Source organism: Pteropus alecto, unplaced genomic scaffold (genome assembly GCF_000325575.1).
Source record: "Pteropus alecto unplaced genomic scaffold, ASM32557v1 scaffold110, whole genome shotgun sequence".
In the NCBI taxonomy this organism is placed as follows: Eukaryota; Metazoa; Chordata; class Mammalia; order Chiroptera; family Pteropodidae; genus Pteropus; species Pteropus alecto.
The window spans coordinates 8,252,670-8,273,693 of record NW_006431920.1 but is presented as its reverse complement, the minus strand read 5'-3'; the positions used below and the strand labels follow the sequence as shown (position 1 = coordinate 8,273,693).

The window sequence follows — 21,024 nt, the reverse complement described above, 5'->3', positions numbered from 1 at the left end:
TGTAGTATGAAAATATACTCTTATATTACAAGTTTGATCAACAACGTGAAATAAATTCTCCTGAAAATCTTAGACTCAAGAAGTTTCATGAAAAAATATGTTCACAATAATGATTGATTACATGGATGATAAAATATGAAATGGTTAGGGATCAACCAATGGATTTTCTGAAACACTTTCATTAATAAAACTTGGGGAATCATTGGCCTTTATTCTCTCTCATCTATTAACTAGTCTTTCATTAGAACTAAATGCACTCTCATTAATCAATTCCGCGTCCTTCCCTCTATCATTATTAGTTCTTGCAGCTCTCGAGCAAAAAGAAATATGTCTGGGGGTAGAAAAAAACTTTACTTGAAACTGAAGACTGCCTTTTATCTTATGGTTTTAAACATCAAAGCCTCATGCTGGACTTCTGTCCCAAAATCCCTCAGCCAGACTAGTAAGCGTGGAAATCTTTGGGGTAGAGAATTGAACTGAACATCGTACCTTCAAGGGCTTATTTGAAAATTGATTTGAGATTTTCAAAATTAAAGCAGTCCAAAAAAAAAAAAAAAAAAAAAAGTCTCTCTCTTCTGACCTTGGAAACAAGTAAGGACAATGTTATTTTAATTTGCATTCAAATTTTAACAACACAGTCACATAGCACCGCTGGGATCCACATTGGGTTTCCACTGAAGATTGCTCATCATTTCATTATGGTTCATTATGTTGATAACTGTCAGAAAGCATTAGAAGCCAGGGCTTTGAGTAATAGAACTGAAATGGTAATTTTAAAACAATACACTTTCTGGAGGAAATACAGTGGCACACTAAATTCAATTAGAAAAAGCAAATGTGGAGACAAAGTAAGTGATGTTTGCTGTTTGGAGCTAGGCTATTTCAATTTCTTGATAACCTAAACCTGCAGAAAGCTTTTTCAAATCAGGACCTTTCGTCATAGATCTTGGTAAATTTGCCCTCATTAGCTCTAAGCAACTCCAGTATAAATTGTCTTAAAAGCTGCAATTCTGGAATATTTTAGGCCATGTCTAAGTATCAATCAATCACTCTTTGTTTGTTTGGCACAACTGACTGAATTATTCAAGGCAGTTTTCTTGGAGACAGATTTGTGAAGGTCCTTCAAGTTGGCAATCTAAAATAACAATCCCTTATTTACGGAGGGCTCCCAATCACGAGGCTCTAACAAGTTTCATCACACAAGTTAAATAAAAAGAACCCAGAAGCACAAGGACAGATTTCCAATTGAAAAATACGGAAAACCAGTCTGGTAATGTTGCTCAGAAGTGAAGTTGGCAAAATAACAAATTAGCTATTTCTTTCTAGATATACAAAGTCAATTTACTTCTTCTATAAGGCATTTTTTTGTTTCCCTTAGTACATTTTGAAACACAATAGATGGTTAGAAAGTTACCTTAAATGGAATATTGTTTCAGCCTCCAGTGGGGGAGGCGGGGGCAGGGAAGAAGACCTTTCCACTATAATCAGGGAACAAGCAAGCGACTAAACGACTAAGGCCGTCTAACTTAGTCTTCGTGCACAGGCATGCAGCCGGCTTCTCCAACCCTGCTGACTGCCACACGACATTCCTGATGACAGGGAAAGCGATCCCGAGGGGAAGTCTTGCCCATCTGCAGAGCTAAAGGACATTAATTTCATTAACGAAAAAAATCATACTGAAACTCCTTCTAAAAAATGATTCGTGGAATCAAAATTCTCTCATCAGTTTAAATGGCGTCCTGTGTGTGTCAAGGTCTCGGTGTCGGCCTTGATGGCGACGTCACGGGACACCCACTGCCTTTCTTGGCTGGTTATGTGTGTGTCGGGTGAACGTCCACATCCCCACTCTGTGGAAGTTACCTAGTGGGGACACACAACGCTCCACAGTGAGTGCGTGGGCTTATGCAATTCCAGACGAGGTGGACCTTCATCTGGGAGGCAAATGAAGCATCAGCAGCATCTGGGAACTTGTTAGAAAAGCAGAATGGCAGGCCTGACTTCTACTAACCGTTAGGTGGTTGCCCTGCACGTCAACATTTAAGAGGCACCGTTCTAACTCTCTATTCTAGGCACGGGTTATTTTTTTGAAAGTATTCGGATGATGCTTCCACCAAAACATTGTCTAATCTCACAAGCCGCCATTGATGTTAACCTAACCAGAGGCTTCATCAAAAGTCCTCTCAAAGACGAAGTTTATTTACCATTAAATTCTCTCAAGTTCTCTAGCAACGTAGATGGTCTGAAGAACTTCTTAGGCGTTTCCTTCGAAATTAGCCAATGCTGCTTGTATTCACCTGGTCTAATCGTTCTCCGAGTGAACAAAAACCTGATTTTACAAGCCAGTGGAGCAGAGTCTCTCTTTGGCTAGAAGAATGAGTCTCAGAGAGTGTGTTTTATTTCTTCATTAGTGTGCCGTCACAGTGAGCGATCACTAAATGCAGGCTGCACGAGAATGCTGGGGTTAAAGACAGCATAATGAACAAAGAAGGTGCCAGATTATCATGGCTGTCAGCACTAGGGGATCGGGTTTGTCACCTGGCTTAACCAACTGGTAAGAACTGATTAGAGGCTGGAATCAGTTTGAAAGGATCCCCGATGTTTACGTTCCTTTCCATCCCCACATCTTGTCAAGAGAATCGGATAAAGCTGGGGGTGCGGCAAAGCGGGGAGGGCTTCATCCTGTGGCTTATTTGAACAAGAGAAACTATCACTGTCTTCTCTATTGAAATGTCTACTGCAGCGCTGTCCCATAGAACTTTCTGCGATGATAGAAATATTTAATAGCAGTGTTGTCCAGTATGGCGGCCACCGGCCTCCTATGGTTATTAAGTTCTTGAAATGTGACAAGCAAAAATTAGGAACTGAATTTTAAACAGAATGTTGACAACTTTAAATTTAAATAGCCACATGCACCTGGTGGCTACTGTATTGGGCAGTGCAAGTCCGCTATATTCATCATGAAGGGAGAAATCTAGAGGCCAGGACAGATTCTAATTCTGCTGTTTAACATACTAGGATACCTGGTAGCAAAATATGGTCACCTCTCTGATGATCCCTATCTCAAAGGAGATCTTCAGAGTCTTGTGTAGTTAATATTTATTAAATTTAAATTTAAAACAGACCTTAAAAATTCAACTCTGTAGAGAAGTGGGTTTAACCCACTTCTGTGTAGTAGAATTCTGAGGGGGCAACTTTTGAAAATACTGAGTCTTACCCCTACAGATTCTGGAGTGCAGTGCAGCCACTGGGTAATTTAATTGTGCAGTCAAGTGAGAGATACACCACAGAGAGGCAGTGACATGCATTGGCAATCTGCTGTGGATGGAGTTTGGGGGAGGAAGTGACCAGCTGGGATAAAATGAGAGAAGGAAGGAGGAGGAGGGGGAGAGAGAGAGAGAGTGGGGGGCGGGGAAGAGAAAGAGAGAGAGAGAGAGAGAGGGAGAGAATAAATGCTTGTTAGATCCCTACTATGTGCCAAACATTTGCAAATTATTTTCTTATTTATTTTTCAAAAATACCCCACGGGTAGATAGTGAGAATCCCGTTTTACAGGTGAGCAGACTGGGGCTCTGAGAGGTTAAACAACCTTGCAGGTTTGGGTATCAACATCAGTACTGCGTTTCTCCTCTTAACTTTAGTCAGAGGGATGCAATAAACATTAGAATAATGCTAAGATTTTGGGTTAGTAAACTGTAGGTGGAGTTCCAAGAGGATGAACCAGGAGAAAAAGGTTCACATCCTGCTTTGGTATTTTCATGGACTTTTTATCAATGACACAAAAAGCTGTCAGGAAAAAAAAAAAAAAAAGCTGTCAGTCTTCTCTTACATTATTAAAAACAATTTCTGAAAAATGCAAGAGTTACTTTAGTTTTTAAACTTTTTGGGTCATCCACATGATAAAAATCAGTATTTGCTTTTTCTCATTTGTATCCTCAAGAGAAAGCTAACAATTTATTCCTACAGAAACATAACGGTCCAAGGGCTCAGCTACCACATTTACATACACGGCAAACATTCCAATAACTCAGGTACGTGGCAATCTTTGGAGTCTCCCTAAACTTTTACACAGCAAGCTGCAGTAATTAAATGACTGGCCCATGGTCCTCTAGAATGCTAGACAATCACGAGACTAAAAATAGCTGGGAGAAGAAGCCAAGACATCTTGCCATCAAAGATGAATTTTATGCGATTCATAACACAGTCGAGCCCCCACTTAGAGAAGGCATCGTTTGCATAAAACATGGGTAAATAGTGGACTACTTGATGCAAACTGGAGGCAATGATCACACTGTCAGCTCACAATATTTCTCTTTGAGTTTGCTATCATGCCCTAAAATCCCACAACTGGACAAACATTGGTAGTAGGTGTCGACAAAGAAGGGGAGTTTATTATTAAACTAATCACATGCAATGAAAAATAAGATTAGAATATTTAGATTGGAAAAAAAAAAAGGCTGAGACTTGAGCATGTCAAATGTGCATGGCCATCCAGAGAAAGTACTCAGTCTATGGAAGGAACAGAAAAAGAAGACAAATCGTTGCCCGTTTATGCTCACCCCCAAATCTGGCCCCAGTAGATTTCTTCCCTCTAGAAGCGTGTGCTTGGCCTGGGGTAGCCCTCTTCACTCCTATTAACTGGAATGATGGGGGCTTCTGGTTGTACAGCCCTATCACCGAGCTGGGGTGGAGTTTGGGGCATGTTCTTTAACGTCTCTGAGCTGGCACTTACCTCCTCTATGAAACGAAGATAATCCCTATCTTATCGATTTATTATAATATAAACCCTGTGATAAGGTTTATTGAAAGTGCCTAATATATTACCTGGGTATAATTATAAAATGATTGTTGCTGTTATTGTTGTTGTTGTTATTTTCTCTGGTTATAAAAGAAACTCCGGAGGGTATGGCGATTTCAGTACAAATTTGGGATGGACCTGAAATCCTACTCCCCACTCCTTTTAAAGGTGGTACTTGACCGGGCTAGACAATGGCCTCCAGCTGGCCCAATTGCTCCCAACCCAGCAAGTACTTCCATTTGCAGTGATGTTGGCTCCAGGCCATTCAGGGTAGACTTTATAGTAGTTAGGAAACAAAATGATAATAGTCATCACAACAGTAAAAGCTAAAACATGTGGAGTAGCATCGGTTTACGCATTTTGCACAGTACGTAAACAACCTGAAGGTGTTCGGTACCAGCAGCCGTGAGAGAGGTATCATTAGCAACTCTGGTCCACAGACGAGGAGACAGACACTTAAGAAGCTAAACGGTCACGCAGCTATTAAATAGAGGGCAGGGAAACAAAGCTGAAACCTCCGGAAAGCCTGTGTACCTGGGCACTAGGTTCCGTCCCTCCATACACAGATTCACCCAATGGAAACACACGGGTAGAATACACAGGCACACCACTCCCTGTTCTGGTCAAGGTCACAGACATTGCAGGGTCTGTGAAGCCTTGAGTGTGCATGAAAGGAATGCCAACACCTAGGAACACTGTCCATATAAAGTGTAAGAAAAGATTTCTCCACTCCCTTGAATACCGAGGTGCCAAGCCCATCTATTCATTAACCCAGCATTCATTGAATGCCTAGCGTTAAACAAGGATCTAAGCATAATGTTATGAATACAAAACCATGAGGAAAGAAGGAAGAAAGATGAGGTCAATACAAGCTATGACATCAGTATCACACAGAGCTGAAACCACTTGTCCACACGTGATCTCATCCTCGAAACTCTGCCCTATACCTGTTTCCCCCGCAGCTGTCAAGCTTCCCCAGGAGTCCTCAATGAAATGGTAAAGCCATTTTTAAATTCCCATCTCGGCTCTAATTACACTGTCAGACAACCCCTCGATGCTCAATCTCTGCTCCACAAAGTAGTCTGTTGGCAGCTGCGCATTTTGAAGGCAACCAGAACAGCCACAGTGAGAAAAATCCTTTCTTTTCACAAGTATTTTCCCTGCTGTGATTGAGAAAAGATGCCTGCTTGATCTAATTTGCCCTTTGCACAGTTATCCTGGGAGAAGCTCCGGCAGTGCCCTGCTAGGTGGTAGTGAAAGCTACGGGCATGGCAGAAATGGGAGACGAGCACACACTTACGGGTGCAGGGCATAGAAGCAGCGTCGTTGTCGGCCCTGAAAAAGCCTCGGTCACAGGTACACGATGTGGCGCCTTCCCAAACAGAGTAGCTGTGGGGTGGGCACTTGGCACAGGTGGCGTCCGTGGAGAGGGCCTTGTAATATCCAATTTTGCAGGCTAAAGAAAAAAAGAAACACCAACCAACATAAATAACTGTTAAGAGAACAAAGCAAAATGTCACCTTGATTCAAAAGGAGGAAATAGTTTTCTAATCACACTGGTGATCGTCTGGCTTGAGATGCAGGGAAAGCATCCAATATATTAATGGATCATACTCACATTAAGGGGCATTAACATTTCTGGTCAAATAGCAAAGGAGACCTGTGGAAGAAACTTTCTCGAAACTGGTGGTCTTGATAAAGTCACGGCTACAGTTTCCCAAGTGTGTCCTGTGCGCCAGGTGCCCTGCTCGTGCCCATGACATTTAACCCTTGTGATGCCCCTTTGCCTAGGCACACCTTAGGGATGAGGAATGTCAGCCTTGAGCAGTAAATTGCTGGTACCTGACCATGTATGTGGTAAATGACAAGGACTAGTTTCAACCCTAAATGGTCTGTCCCCAGAGCCTGTACTCTTGACCACATGCTATGAAATCTTGAGAGCACAGTCCTGAACCAACCGGTTGTAAGTATATGCAAATGCTGACGAGAAATCGGTTGCTGGTTATTCCCTCATTACATCTGCAGGGAGGACCCAAAGCAAAAGGCAGACAAAAGCAACCAACATAAAAGAAGAATTGGTTAAGACGAGGGTCCCAATTTCAGGAGAAAGTTCTAGAAACTACCAACTGTAGCTTGTGGAATATAATGGGCTAAGATTTTTTTTTTTAAGATCAGCAGATAGTTTGTGTTTATTTTCAAAATGAGAAAATCCTCTTGTTTTCTCTCTTTCCATTTTTCAACACCTCCTCCCACCTCCCTCTGCACACACCCTGCCCATGAGTAACTGATGCAGAGAACAGGAGCCATATAGGTTTTTATGCACCTGACACACTTTCCATGACTTCGTCTTTACAAACATCATCACACTGACAACTAAGGACTGCTTTTACTAATGTGGAAAAACTCACTAATGCTGGGAAACCTCACCATAAAAAATAATTAACAGAGCTTTGCTCCCCCTCTTTTCTCTTCTGTGTCCTTCACGATCACCTCCCAAATCTGTCTCAACCCGAAATAAAAATTGACAAACACTATCACTAGTAAACCCGTAGTGACAAGGCCATTAAATGTAAAGTTATTTCGTAAGCCCAGAGATTTTTTTAAAAAGTGAGTTACCCGCAATCTTTTCAGTATGATTTACTCTCAACTCTTTCCATTTATCGCATTCTTGGGATGTTTCTATACTATCAAAAATACCAGCTATGAGGAGAACCCATAAGGCACTTGTCCATCTACCTGACCACCGAAAGAGACCAACCATGCCAGCAAGCCAGTAAGCCAGCAGGTTTTATTCAAGTTAGTAGCTAGAAAGAAATCCACTAAACTGTTTCACCCTCTGAGCATATATGGCCACCTTCCCTGTCTCCATTACTCATCTATCAAGCATCCATATGGCTTCTACTTGAAGTCTGTTCCTCCCTCTCGCACATCCTGTTGGTATTTTCTTAATCATGTTCTTGTAATGGCAAGCGGAAGGGGAGTTTAGCAGAAGCTCCAGAAAAGCACACAGTTACTTTGCCACTATTAACTAAAGTTGTTTATAAAATTTCCTTTAACGAGCCCAAACTTTATGACGTGTGGAGTACCGACAATAAAAGAGCTCGGAGATCAATCTCTCCTTTATTTGCCTTCATCTTTCACCAGACCGGAGCATCTTAGAAAAACAAGTTACTCCAACGACTGAGATTTATGTGTCCCCAGTTTATACACTTCACATAATTAGATAGGGTTCCACATGCAAGGTGCTTTTTGGTCATGCTTACTTTGGCCCTAGGGTTTCGATTAAAATCAGAAACCTCAGCTTCGGCAAAAAGAGGCACTGAAGGTCAGGCTTGTCCATTCCGCATCAAACACAATGAGTCCCTGAACTAGGGCACGAACCCACTGGATGCCGTCTGTCACTCACTCAGTCACAGCCCACAAAGGCAACTTGCGGCAATTTGGTCAGTGGGTGCTAGGACTGCCAAGGAGACACAAGTTGCTTTTATTTTCTTATCTGGATGTTGGAGGAAAACTCTCCATGCTCCTGACTAATCCTTGTGCACCTTCATTTCATTGGGCATCAAAACCTAAAGACTCACAATGGGACAGAAAGATTGACAAGAAAAATCGGTCTGTGCTAAATCATTGCAATGTGAAAACAGAGCACATTCAAAAGCTTTGGGGGTGGGGAGCCTTGTTAATTCCTCCCCTTCTATTCCAATAAGACTCTTTTCAGTTAAAAAAAAAAATTAAATTCATTATTTATGAAAATCAAATTGTAGCATGGCTTGAATTTCTTAAAGTTCAAAAATTATATATAAACAGAGACTCACGGACAGGGACAATAGACTAATGGTACCCAGAAGGGAGGAGGGAGGAGGAAGGAGAGAGGTAGACGTAGGAAAAAATTAAAATCATCTCTTCAATTAAAAAATAAATAAATTAAAAAAATTATATATATATATATGTTAATTTAAGAAAAAATGAATTTGGAACTTTTTTCTACATTTCCTTGAAGCTGGTATTAATATGTTATCCACAGTATGTATATATGAATTCATTTGGAGAATACAGTTTTATACCTATTTGTAAAACTGAAGGCTTCTGTTCTTTAAACGTACTGACTAGCTTCTCTTTTCCTCTTGCTTTTACAAACATGAGCAGAAAATATAAAATTGTCATTGTGCTATTCCCGACAACCCTTGCTACCCTTAACACATTCTTTTGTCTTCAACTAAATTAAGACCATGTTATTAATATTTCAGGATTCTTAGAAAGGCTCTCTCAAAATATAGTAGTGGTTGTTCACGCACAAAGCCATTTTGCTGGGTGCATGCAAAATGACCTACTAAACTGATGGTTCAGTACATTTTTTTGCTCTGTGTGGTTCATAGCTCTCCAGCATTTGGTTCATGAATGTGTAAGTACAAACCATATTTATTTATTCATCACTTATTCGCATCTTAAAAATTTTATTACATCTTTCCTTCCAAACAAAATTTCCATGAAAGGTGTCTTTGGTGTAGCAAGCATTGATTGACACATGTTATGGTTTTCCATCGTTCTTTTGGACAAATTGCACACCCAGGAGACACCTTCTTCCTGCCCCCTTGCTGGTGAAGGTTTACTGCATGGAGTACCACGGGACAGAGAGCCTTCCTTGGCCTTTTAAATACACCATTGTGGGAAGATTAGTTCACACGTGCAATGCAAACTTTGAATTGCATTAATTAGTTCTTTCTGCTTACTTTAAATAAAACAAAGAGATAAATGAAGAAGTAGAGGAAGAGAAAACTCCTTTGATTGACTCAGCAACTACTATCAGGAGGTTCGAGCCCTTCTGTAGAAGTTTCCTTGTGGAATACTTTCAGTTGAAAACAAAAATAAAAATATTCTTAAGGTTATGTAGTATCTTCAGGATTTCTTGGTGCATGGATGACTTACACGAGGTATAAGGCCCAATTTAAGGAGCTAGTTAAACCTACTCTTAAAACACGTCGTCTATATAGATGTCGGTCATTTTTCTTCTTTTTTAGAGAGATTCGGAAGGATGGGTAGTACCTAATTGTCTTTATTTTTAAACTAATTTAGTTTGTATTTTCGATACTAGAGTTCGATAAAATATCATTAAATTTAATTTCATCTTTTTCATTTTACATTTTTTTTAATGCGGCTACAAAAAAACCCATAAACTTATCAAGATAGCATGCATTATATTTCTTTTGGGCAATGCTAGCCTAGAGTTTGAACTATAAGTCTTCTGCGTGCTTGTGGGATGTGTACGTATGCGCACGGGAACTCTTGTAATTGTTGGGTGCTGACGGCAGTGGGGGATGTGTCACCATCACCCTAGAACCTTTATTTAAAACTTCCCCTTATTCCACCTCAGACACTCTGATTCACTTCTATTTAAGTACTGCTCTCGGCCAGCTAGCTAATTTGAAAAAAAAAAAAAACTAATTTGAGCGAAAGTACTAACAAATAGACATTAATGGGTTAAAAATTACCTTCCTAGGTAACAAATTTGCATTTTAATATGGATTCTCCAGAGGGTCAAAACTCAAATCCCAACAGTGGCTCTCCTAGGGAAATCTGAGCCAGTTATGCAAACTGGTACTCAGGAACGTTCAGCTCTGGGAGGCCTGCAGGCCTCTCCAGCCTCAAGTGCGCGTGAAATCAGGCACAAGATTCCACGGGTACTGTGCCGGCAGCTCTGCCTTCTGTGTACTAGGTATACAGTATTTTCGGTATGATTATGAATGTATTTCAGAAATATCAAAGTCACTTAATGGCCATTATCGAATTAGTTCTGATTAACTGTTCACTGATTAGACTATCATATGAATAATGTAAGAGTAAATGATGGGAGAGGGAAACGATCTGTCAAAGAGGGTTTCTGCTTTGAGGTTTTTGTGAAAGGTGCAATCCCCAGCCACCTCTGGGGAAGCTGGGAATGCTAATACACAGATTCTCCATAGGACAGATGGGAAGACTGAAGCAGAGAGGTTAAGGATTCATTTACCCAAGGCAGGGTTGGTTTTCTAACCCAGGCAGTGTAGCTTGAACTACTATGCTTACAGACCTCTTCTTTTGTCTTTGAAACCTGCAGTGTAAAGATGAACAATCGTTATGGAGAAATGAGGCTCTGCTTTGGGGCCATCCGATTCTATTCCATCTGCAAATAGCAAAACATGACCAAACAGTGGCCAAACCACTTTGTCCCAGTCATCCGCATTCCACAGCTGGTTTTATTAATATGTGTTGAGACAAAAATTGAGGTTCTGTTAAGGGACCTTAAAGGTCATTTAATCCAGGGGTTGGCAAACATTCCTGTAAAGAGCCAGATAGTAAATAATTTAGGCTTTACAGGCCAAGAGGAAGACCAAGGATAGAAAGGTATTTGCATAACAAGCTAAAATTCTAACAAGTTTCTACAATTTCTACAATGTAGTTCAAAATATAATAGTAGTAATTAAGTACTTTTTTTTTTTTTGGTAATACAGATTTACTAAGAAGAAGCATGGAATTCTTATCTGGAGAGATAACATTTCACTTAATTGGGGTTCAAAGAAAACATTTCCTATTATCAAATTGATTGCAAATGTCATCTATAAAACACATTCTTCGCTTTCAGACCCTACAAAAACAGGTGGCAGGCCTGGGGGCCATACTTTGCCGACACCTGATCTAGTCCAACGTATTCATTTTCAAGATGAATGACGTGCCTGCCATTTCTTCTAGAGCACACCGGGATCAAGTCTGGAATTCAAGATTCCTTGATCTCCGTTACCCTGCAGTGCCTCCCCAGTTCTGAATGAAAGAGTTTAATAAAGAGCACTTCCTTACCATTGCTAAAAAAGAGTGAACTGTCCATCAGCCATCTTACTGGAAAGCTGACTTGACTCAGCAATATAACAAGTCAATTCACCTTCAAAAGTTGATTTTCTTAATTAAATGATAAAGCCTGATTTGGGAGATAGTTTTCCTTCATTTTGAGGGTAATTTTTTTTAGGCACTTGAAATGTTTGCAATTATACATTATAATTAATTTTAACATTACATTCTTTTAGGGTTTTTCTTTCCTAGAAATTCTGTTTTCATCTTTAAAATAAAAGAACGACACTGAATTTTGGTTTCTGAGCCCATTAAGATTATGGAACAACTAAAATAACAGCTAAAATGCTTTGAATTTATGACTCGTGTAGACAAATACTGTTGTAACCTTCTGCCAGTGGAGATGGCTTTACTCTCAATCCCAAGTAAGAGATAGCCATAGACACTGAATTGTCCAAGCCCTTTGGAAGATATAACTGGTCTCTTAGGTCATTCTTAGTGTGGCTCAAGCTCTAGTTTAGGACATCAGTCGACTAAAGAAAAGCCATTAGATTGAAGAGGACCTGGATCCAAATGCAGCTAGGATATCAGTCTCCTATTGCCAGAAGCAGTCATTCTCAGATTTTAGCATGCTTCAGGATGACTAAGAGGCCCCACCAGACAACCACAATTTTGGCTTGAACCATAGAAACTGGTCCTTTAACAAGTCCTCCAAGGACCATAGACAAGATTAGGTATCAGGTAAAAAAAAAAAAAATTTATCTTAAAAATATGTAAACACATTGTTTAATTAAACAAATTATTGGGTTTGGTTTTTAAAGTTCCTTCTTTCCGTCAATAGCTTATGATCCAGACTATCTCTTTGAGCAAGCTACGGTTCGATCCTATTTTCTATACTCCATCGCCTTCCATTGTTTCCACTCTTACTTTAGAGGTAACTTTCAGAAAAACAGGCAAAGGAAAAAAAAAATGACAAAAAAAAAATCTATGCCCAAAATTGACTTGCTCTTTCAAGAACAGAATGCAGTATAGTCCCATAAATAGGTGAGAGATTCTAAAATGTCAGATACAGACAGTGTTCACATAAGATGCAATAAATCCTCTAGAAGCAAGTTCACATAAAGCCTGCTAAATTTAAATTAACTCCATAAAAATTATTGAACACAAACAAAAAGAAGGCAATGGAGAAGTAGCTTCTTATTTTCCCTACTTGCCTTGAAAATAGACAGTCTAATTACTTGAGGAGCTATTTCTCTTTGGTAAATTTGGAGAGAGCCAACTTAAACAGGAGAAGTTCCAAAGCAGACAAAGTTCAACTAAACATGGAAGAGAAGCAAATTAAGTAGTAGATTCAGCATATTAACAAGGCTTAATTCCATTGTCAGAAACTCCACTTAACCTCACATAGATATAAAGGTGCTGATGATGGGAATGAAGGTTGCTGGCTTCAATCTTTGTATCGCCAATATTTGGCAGGTAAACCTGGGATTCTCTCTCACAGAGGAATTTTTAAGGCAGTTAGTCTTCCAAATTTAGATGTCAGTGACTTACTTAACTGATAGGACAAGTGGAGGGCTTTAGTATCTTTGAAAAAGACATGATTGGTTCTGACCTAAAGCCTAGAGGTTGCTACTGGGTTTGACCACAAAGAGATTAGAAACTTTTATTTACAATTTTCCCTAAAACGAGAGTTAAAATGAATTTATACTGAATCACAATCAAATAGTATTAGAAACAAGTTATTTCAATTTGATAAAGGGTGATAATTTTAAAGTCCAAGGCAGCAAAGTAAACTATAATCACAAAATATTTTTTAAATATGTAGTTTGTTAAATAAAGATTCCTGACTTCTACTCTAACTCTTGTTCTTATCTCTCATTTAGGACATGATATATATTGCTTTAAAAACCAGTTAATTCAGGAAAATAATCTAATCCCCAGAGTGCTACAAATTTTGTGGGTATTTTTCCCTTTATTTCATACCTAAATATCACAAATTAATAACTATGACTTTCTTTGATAAACTTTAAAGAAATGTTGGTTTGATTTTTTTTGTTTATCGATCCAATTGAAGATAAAAATTTGAGTAGACTGAGCAGCACTTAATGGAATGACTGAACATCATGTTTTTAAGGTTATGGCAAAATTTAAGCTTATCTGCCTTTCTAATATGTAAAGTTTATATTAGGAAAGGAAACACATGGAAGGTAAAAATCACAAATGTCCACAATGTAAAGAAAAAGATCAAGAGAAACAAATACTTTAATCGTGTTTTTTAAAACAGCAAATCCCTGCCTTGAATTTGAATATGAAATTACTGGAAACATATGGGAATAATTTTGAAAGATTAAATAAGTGCTGCTGTATAAACTACCAATCCTCACCCTCGCCCTTGACTACAGCTCAACCACAAGGAGAGCACTCCAATCCGAACCATTCACACAGACTTCGATTACCCCTGACATAAGACAGACTTTTTGATGAGTAGCTATTGTCTTCTTCACTCTTTGATATTTGAGGTACATAAAGACTAGTGATTCATTACACATCCACTGATTGCAAATAACAGGTCAGAGCACTGGATAAAGGAAGCAGCTGTTCTTTTCTTCCATTTCTCACACTACTGCATCTGAATTTAATCCTTGAATCTAGGTGATTAGCATCATTATGTAAAACGTTTGTCCATTAGGAGGTATATGCGTGCATGTATTCATTTGACCATTCATGTTTTAGCAAAAATTTATTAATCCTTTACATATTAATAGTAATAATGAGAGCCTTTACTGAGCACATACTAAGCATTAAGAGGCTGCAGAATGAGAAGCTGTTGCCTTCAGGGAGGAAGCAGACCTTGCTCACCAAGACACCGTGAGGAGCACTGCCTCTCAGAGGTGCCTGCAGATAATCGGGGGACTTATCTTATGCACCTAACCCAGACCCGCTGCTTGTAGAAAGAACTGGGCATAAAAATGTTATCTTAAAGACCTGGTGACCTCTGAATGGAATGCTCCTGAAAAAAAAATAATTTAGTCAACAAGCTGGTTCCACTCAGAAAAAGTTAAAGTACCGGTCAGTGATGGCCACCCAGGAGTGAGTCGCCGTGGCAGCCACACTGGCTATTTCCCAGCTGATTCAGACAAGAACTGATTTAGGGAGATCACAGCTCACTTGGAAGTTCTCTCATTGACTCTATGTACATCTTGTACTTGCTTGGTTTCTTTACTTAATAATAAAGGTTGCGGGAAGACTAGGAAAGAAAGAAATATGTTCTGAAGCCAGGGCCAGACCAAGAGAGACACCTGTTAAATAATTATTTGATTAACTCTGGCAGCAGTTGCTAGTCATTGTCATCCCAAGGACTTCATAGCCCGAGTTGTCACAAACCATAATTTATGCAGCTGAAATGTCTGCAGCAATAACTGCTCAGTGCGCCCTCTTTTTTTTGTTATGTCGATGGAGCTTGAGCATCTCAAAAAAAAAAAAAAAAGCTTAAGAGAACTGACCTCCTCAATGTTGCTAATGCATTAGGGTTTTCTGTTGAGTTCTGTGATCAGGGAGTCTCTTCACGTGGCCTTTCTGAAAGTTATTTATTGAGAATTTTTTGAAAAAGAATTTAAAATTTTTGAGTATCCACGATAAAAAAAAAAAGTGACTTATTTTAACGGATAGGATCAGGTTAAACATCTGTCTTTGGCATTGCATGTCACGGATTCGTGATTTTATATAATTATCTGCCAGCATTTAATATAATATGTGTTTGACTACTCCAACACTGCTGATGTCTGAGAGAACAAAATAAAAATTCTCAGCGAGCTCCCTGAAGAGTCCTAGTCTAGATCAAGTGGACTTTACGGGGAATGTGTACTGTTTTTGGTGTGGCAGTGGCAATCCGAGAGATGGGAGCACGGAGCAGCAGACCCAACACTTGAGATGACATCGAAGGCTTCACTATTACATAAAATAGTGCTCGTGCCAACCCACCCTCTCCCACTGACTCAGTTACACTTCCGAGAACTGGGGGCATTTGATAATTTATTTCATACATTCTGAAGACATCGGATTGATACATTAATGTCCTAAGGAAGCAGTGGACTTGCTCACGGGAATGTACTGCATGACACGGAGGGCCCACAGGCACCCACCTTGACAAGAATGACCTAGCAACTTGTCAAGGCCGTCCTGTGAGCTCTGTACAGGGCCACCTGGACAAAAGGAAAATGGCAGAAGCTGAGCACTCGCAGATCTGACTTCCACAGCACCAGGGCCATCCCCCTGCTTCCATTTCATCTCCTCTTACAAAACATGAAGGGCAGGTGTCTGAGTCCTCTTTACAGGATGGCAAGTCAGGCTGGTCCCACCCAAAGGGCTGTGGCAGCCTCAGCTTTCCGTCATTAGTTTGAATTCATGGGAAAGGGCAAGATGCCAAAAGTGTTTGCAGGTGAATTCTTTGTCCCTTCCCAGTGCATCTGACTTACACTGACGGATGACTTATAAGTGTGTTTATCTTTTGTTGGGAAGGATTATCCGTTAGGTCAGTAAATCTTTTTCAGGTATAAATTATAAATCACAACCAGGGATGCCAGGGCTAAAATATCAAGGCATAATCTGCTCCTTTGTCTGTATCTCATGCCAAATATCACACAAGAGCAATTGTGATAAAATTTGATATTCATAAAAACAGAAACAAGATCACGATGCTGATATGTTCCCACAGTGTTGTGTCACAAGTGATGAAACAGTGGAACAATTGACTTACTTTCAGAAAATATGGATGGGAGACAGTGACAGCTGACCCATTTAAAGAAAGCAGGAGAACAAATCGGGCATATTATCGAACACAAAAGAACTGAAAATCACTAACATAACCCACACACATCTCAGATGTATAAATATATCTTTACTTATTCAGAACAAACTTCTGGACCAACCTTCAAAAATGATATAAATGGCTTAAAAACTTTTCTAGGATCTATTTACAAGATGTAGTCTACCTACCTGGATTTAGGAAAACGCTTTAGTCTCTTTGCTCATTACTTTTCCATTCTGTATATAACGAAGCGGTCGAAAATCATGAAAAAGTCCTTTCAACCAGCCATCAAGAATAGATCATTTTTGTGTCAGGAAAGCTAAGATCATGAGAAAACTTGCATTTTATTTATTAGAATAGGACACTTTTTTTTCCCCTAGCCCTGAGGCAGGATCATTCCGAAAGAGGCTTAGATTTGAAGGAAAATAAAATAAATAAACAAAAAAGGATGAAGTCATAAATCCTTCTCCCAATGGAAAAAAAAAAACTTGGCAGGTGGATGATCATCTCCATGAACAAAATGAAGCTTTTTTCTCAAGGCTATGTCAAGGTTACACTTGGTACGTCAAAAACACAACCAGGAACCCACAGCACACATATGTAGGTGCAGAAAATGGATCCAGACAGCAGGCCCGCCAGGAGGCCAGGCTCCGTGGGGGGGAACGAACCTGAATTGCAGTCCCAATGTTTTCCAACTTATGGTCTGTGAGCCTCAGTTTCCCCCTGAAGACACCAGACTAAATAATTGATAAAATCTCTTTTTGAATCTCTAAATGTTTTATTGTAAGTCTATGTGCTTCCCATGGTCTGATTGACTCAATGATTCTAAAATAGCCAAAGATGTTTTGATAGCCCCTGATGTCATTTACGATTTGGTTCCCATGCTCTTCAGCAGTTCATGCAGCCTGTGCCGTCTCCTTCCCAGGGCTGCTGTGGGCTCATCAGGGAAGTCGGGATCGAGTTATGGGCTTACTTAAACACCTCCCTCCACCCCCCAATAAATTCATAACTTCAAACTCTTTATTAAGCTTTCTCTTCTCTGTCTTAGCAGAGATTTCTGAGTGCTCCTATGTTCTTTCTGCCATGTATCGAAATCAGAGAAGAGAAGGAAAGAAGTGTCTTTTCTCTATGGTGTCAAAACTCCCTCTTTCCAAATGTCTTGTTAAGCCCCTACGTACGCCGGGCACAGAGAGGGGGTGACTGACAGGGTCTGTGCTTTTGAAGAGCATACGCTTTAGTGGCAAGGATATAGTTTAACAGAAGAACACAACCAGTGACGTGACAGGCATTGAGGGTGGAGTGGGGAAAGGGTTTAGAGCAGTTGCTTAGGAAAGGCCTTTCGCAGGTGACACTTGACTTGGGCCCTGAGCTAAGAAGGGGACAGCAAATGTTTTTTCCAAGATAAAGAGAAAGTTGTCCAGGCCTTGCCGGTGAGCCAGTATTAGAGGGACAGGAAGAATATGCTGTTTTGGGGGATTGTTTGCAGGTCACTGCCAAGGTTGAGGCCATCGGAGTCCACACTCTAGGAGGAGGAGTTTACAGTGTGTACTCAATATAGTAAAATGGTTTGCTAGAGATTTTCCAAAAGATCGTGTTGGCTGCTGGTGGAGCACGGCTGGCCGGAAGTACTAACAGAAGCAGGGTGACAAGTTAGGCAGCTGTCGTTGGAATCCAGAAAGGGATGAGGGTCTCCTGGACCAGGGTGGAGGCAAGGAGCTGGGATCAGTGGTTGGGTTCCAAGCGAATGACATAAGGGACTAACTTTGCTTTTCTCCATGGTCATAAGATGTTCCTTTAAGTGGACTTAAGATACCAAATAAGTGACATAAGGAGCAAATTTTGATTCTTCCCGTGGCTCTGTCCTTCAAAATGAGTCACACTAGGCCCTCATTTCCACTGCTAATTTCAAAACGCCTCCCACCTTTGCTAACACAACAGCCTTCACCAAACTGGTAACCGAGCCCTGGGTTCTGACCACTTACAGTGGGCCACACCTTGATGGCAGCTGCGTGACAGCACCCGCTGACTCAAGGGAGCTGACCGAGGGGCCAGATTCCTGAACGTGATTCAAACCGGAACTAAGAGCACAGCTGACAAGAACTTGTCAACAGTGACATCAGTAAATGAAGTTATTAGGTTTCGAGTTGACATGAGGTAGCTGGTGTGGGCAGTGATGTGTTGTTAATTGAGTGAGGTCTTTACTTTCCTATTTCCTCACAGAGCCAACTTTGACCTAATTGGGAGACTACAGGTAGCTAGTTGGTTTCTAGGAAAACTGAAAAATTAGAGCAGATTTTTCAGATCCTGTACCATTCATGCCTTTTTTTTTTCTTGATTGCCCCTGACATCATAGAGCTCAGCCCTTAGCCTCCAGTGCAAAATGGTCTTTATCTCCAGCTTGTAAGAAACAAGGAAACTCCCCTGATGTTTCTACCAACCGTGAGGAAAGCCTCTCCCTTACAGACCCTCTCTCTTACAGACCCTCCCTCTTACAGACCCTCCTTCTGCACAACTGTAATTCCGTAATGAACTACATTTTTAGAGGTTTATTGGTCATCTTTCCCTGTAGAACACATTCCTATCTCAATAGCAGCAGCAAATGGGCCGATCCTGTTTGCTGTGAAATCTCTAGAGCTGAGTACAGTATCCAGTAATGGTAGCTGCTCGTTACATCCTTGCAGACTAAACAGATAGATGAACGAACGATGACATAATTGCCGTAAGCATCTAAACCTTAACGACCATCTCTAGAAGTCTGGACACAGGAGGCAACGCAGAGAACTAAAGTTTTAGAAAGAGTATTTCCGGTTCACTTTCCTGTCCCTATGTATCTTGGCCATTGGGACTTAGATTTCCTTTCAAAAAACCTGGTAACATAACAAGCTCTGCTGAAAGTTGCCAAAGGGGAAACAAGACATTCCTAACACAGGCAGGCAAGGAGGCCTGCTGGTATGTGCTTACAGGGTGGGAGGAGTGGGGAGGCAGAATTTCTGTGCTCTTGCTTTACATTTGAGTACCTGTTACTCAGAGAAATAGGAAACCAGTGGTTCAGGGTCCCCCAACGGAAAATGAATTCGGAGAGTAGATTAGTTTTTTTTTTGAAAGTTAAAATATTTAGATATAAATAATTTGGGGAGGAAATATAGCAGTGAAGGTTGGAGAGGGCAGGGCCGATGGGGAAAGAAATCGGTCCTATCAAAGGCAGCCTTGAGATCTCAAGGCAGATAGGATAAGAGATAAGTCCTTTTGCTAAGTTAGTCACACCCTCCCACATACAATTCCCTTGGCAAAGGTTCTTTTACTAACAAAGCAGGCACATGTTTTAAACAAAACAGTGCAGTGTAACAGCTAGGGTGGGTTTAAATATAGTTTTAAATTTAAAAAGCATCAAAGGGGGCAAAATATAACAAAGCAGGACCCGTGGTTTGAGAATACTAAGATGATGAGGGTCCTATGGCCACAAAGGAAACAGATTTCCTCATCGTTCTTTAAATGATGCACAGTTTCTGAAAAGGGATGTTTGAACCTTGAGTCACATACAACAGAGCTGGCATTAACCCCAAGGCACTGCGAGGCAGGAAACAGATGGTGATTCAAAGCAGGAATCTCAAGGAAAAGAGAGGTGAAAAAGATAAAGGACAACTGACATCAAGAAAGCTCAGTTCCCTTTCTTCAGCTCTTCTGGTTAATCCAATAGAACTTATTTCTTCTGTTCTAGCTATAAAGACATCTCACCTAGGAGACTCCGGGGCCGGATGGTGCGAACGCTGCTGGCATTGCCACTCAAATTTAATTTTACCTCTAACTAACCCTTCGGAAGGAGCCTTTCTGGGTTTAAGAATAAAAGAACATTAAAGACCTGTGCATAGAGAGAGGTAGAACAACCAAATTAACCTTGCAAACGCAAGGCAAACATATTCTAATATCAGCCCAAGTAAACAAAATCAGGTTACCTCCAACACAACGCAGAGTTCCAGCCATGCCTTTGCTATCTCTTGGACCAAGATATTTTTTTCTTCCTCTGTAGTTTCTACTCCCATTTCCTTTACTAGCCTTTGTCTAGTTTTAAGGTTAATTTTTAAGTACCCTTTTTGTGTAATAAAGAAAATAAGGTACTCATGCTGATCGTGTCATGTCTATATTTAAAATCTTTCCAGGGCCCACATTTGTATAACATAAAATTCAAACAGAAGAGCAGAGAAACTAAAGAGCCCCATACCCAGCCCCAATTTGTCCCTCAAATATCCTACACTTCAATCAAACCAGATTGTGTACCATTTGTTTTCACTTGGATCATTCACACCTTCTCAATCACTTTGGAATAATAAAATCTTCTCTCCTCAAAGCCTCAAATCAGCCACCACCAATTTTCTATCAAGCATTTCTACACTTGGAAATCAGAACTCGAATTTACTTTTGTGTACACAGCACTTCTACCTTTATGCTTATTTACACGTATATTTATTTTCCTTGTTATCCAGCAAGCAACTGGTAAACCCAGAGGACAAGACTTATTCTACACACACACACCCCCTCATTATCTTATCTTGAATATAATACATATGGCTTTAGGAAGGAGTTCTATACTTACTAGTCAAGTGTTTCG

The 21,024-nt window shown here is 40.3% G+C and overlaps 1 protein-coding gene across 4 annotated transcripts in view; it reads right to left on the bottom strand.

Moving 5' to 3' along the window:
* The window catches only part of EPHA4 (EPH receptor A4), a 133,293-nt gene that overhangs the window by 68,183 nt on the left and 44,086 nt on the right, over positions 1-21,024 (bottom strand). For all 4 annotated transcript variants that reach the window (XR_003044697.1, XR_003044698.1, XM_025043266.1 and 1 more), the window contains exon 4: positions 6,096-6,251. Coding sequence is in view for 2 of the 4 variants with exons in the window: in XM_025043266.1 (XP_024899034.1) it covers positions 6,096-6,251 (156 nt within the window). In the remaining 2 variants the exon portion in view is untranslated. The remainder of the gene's footprint in view (positions 1-6,095; positions 6,252-21,024) is intronic.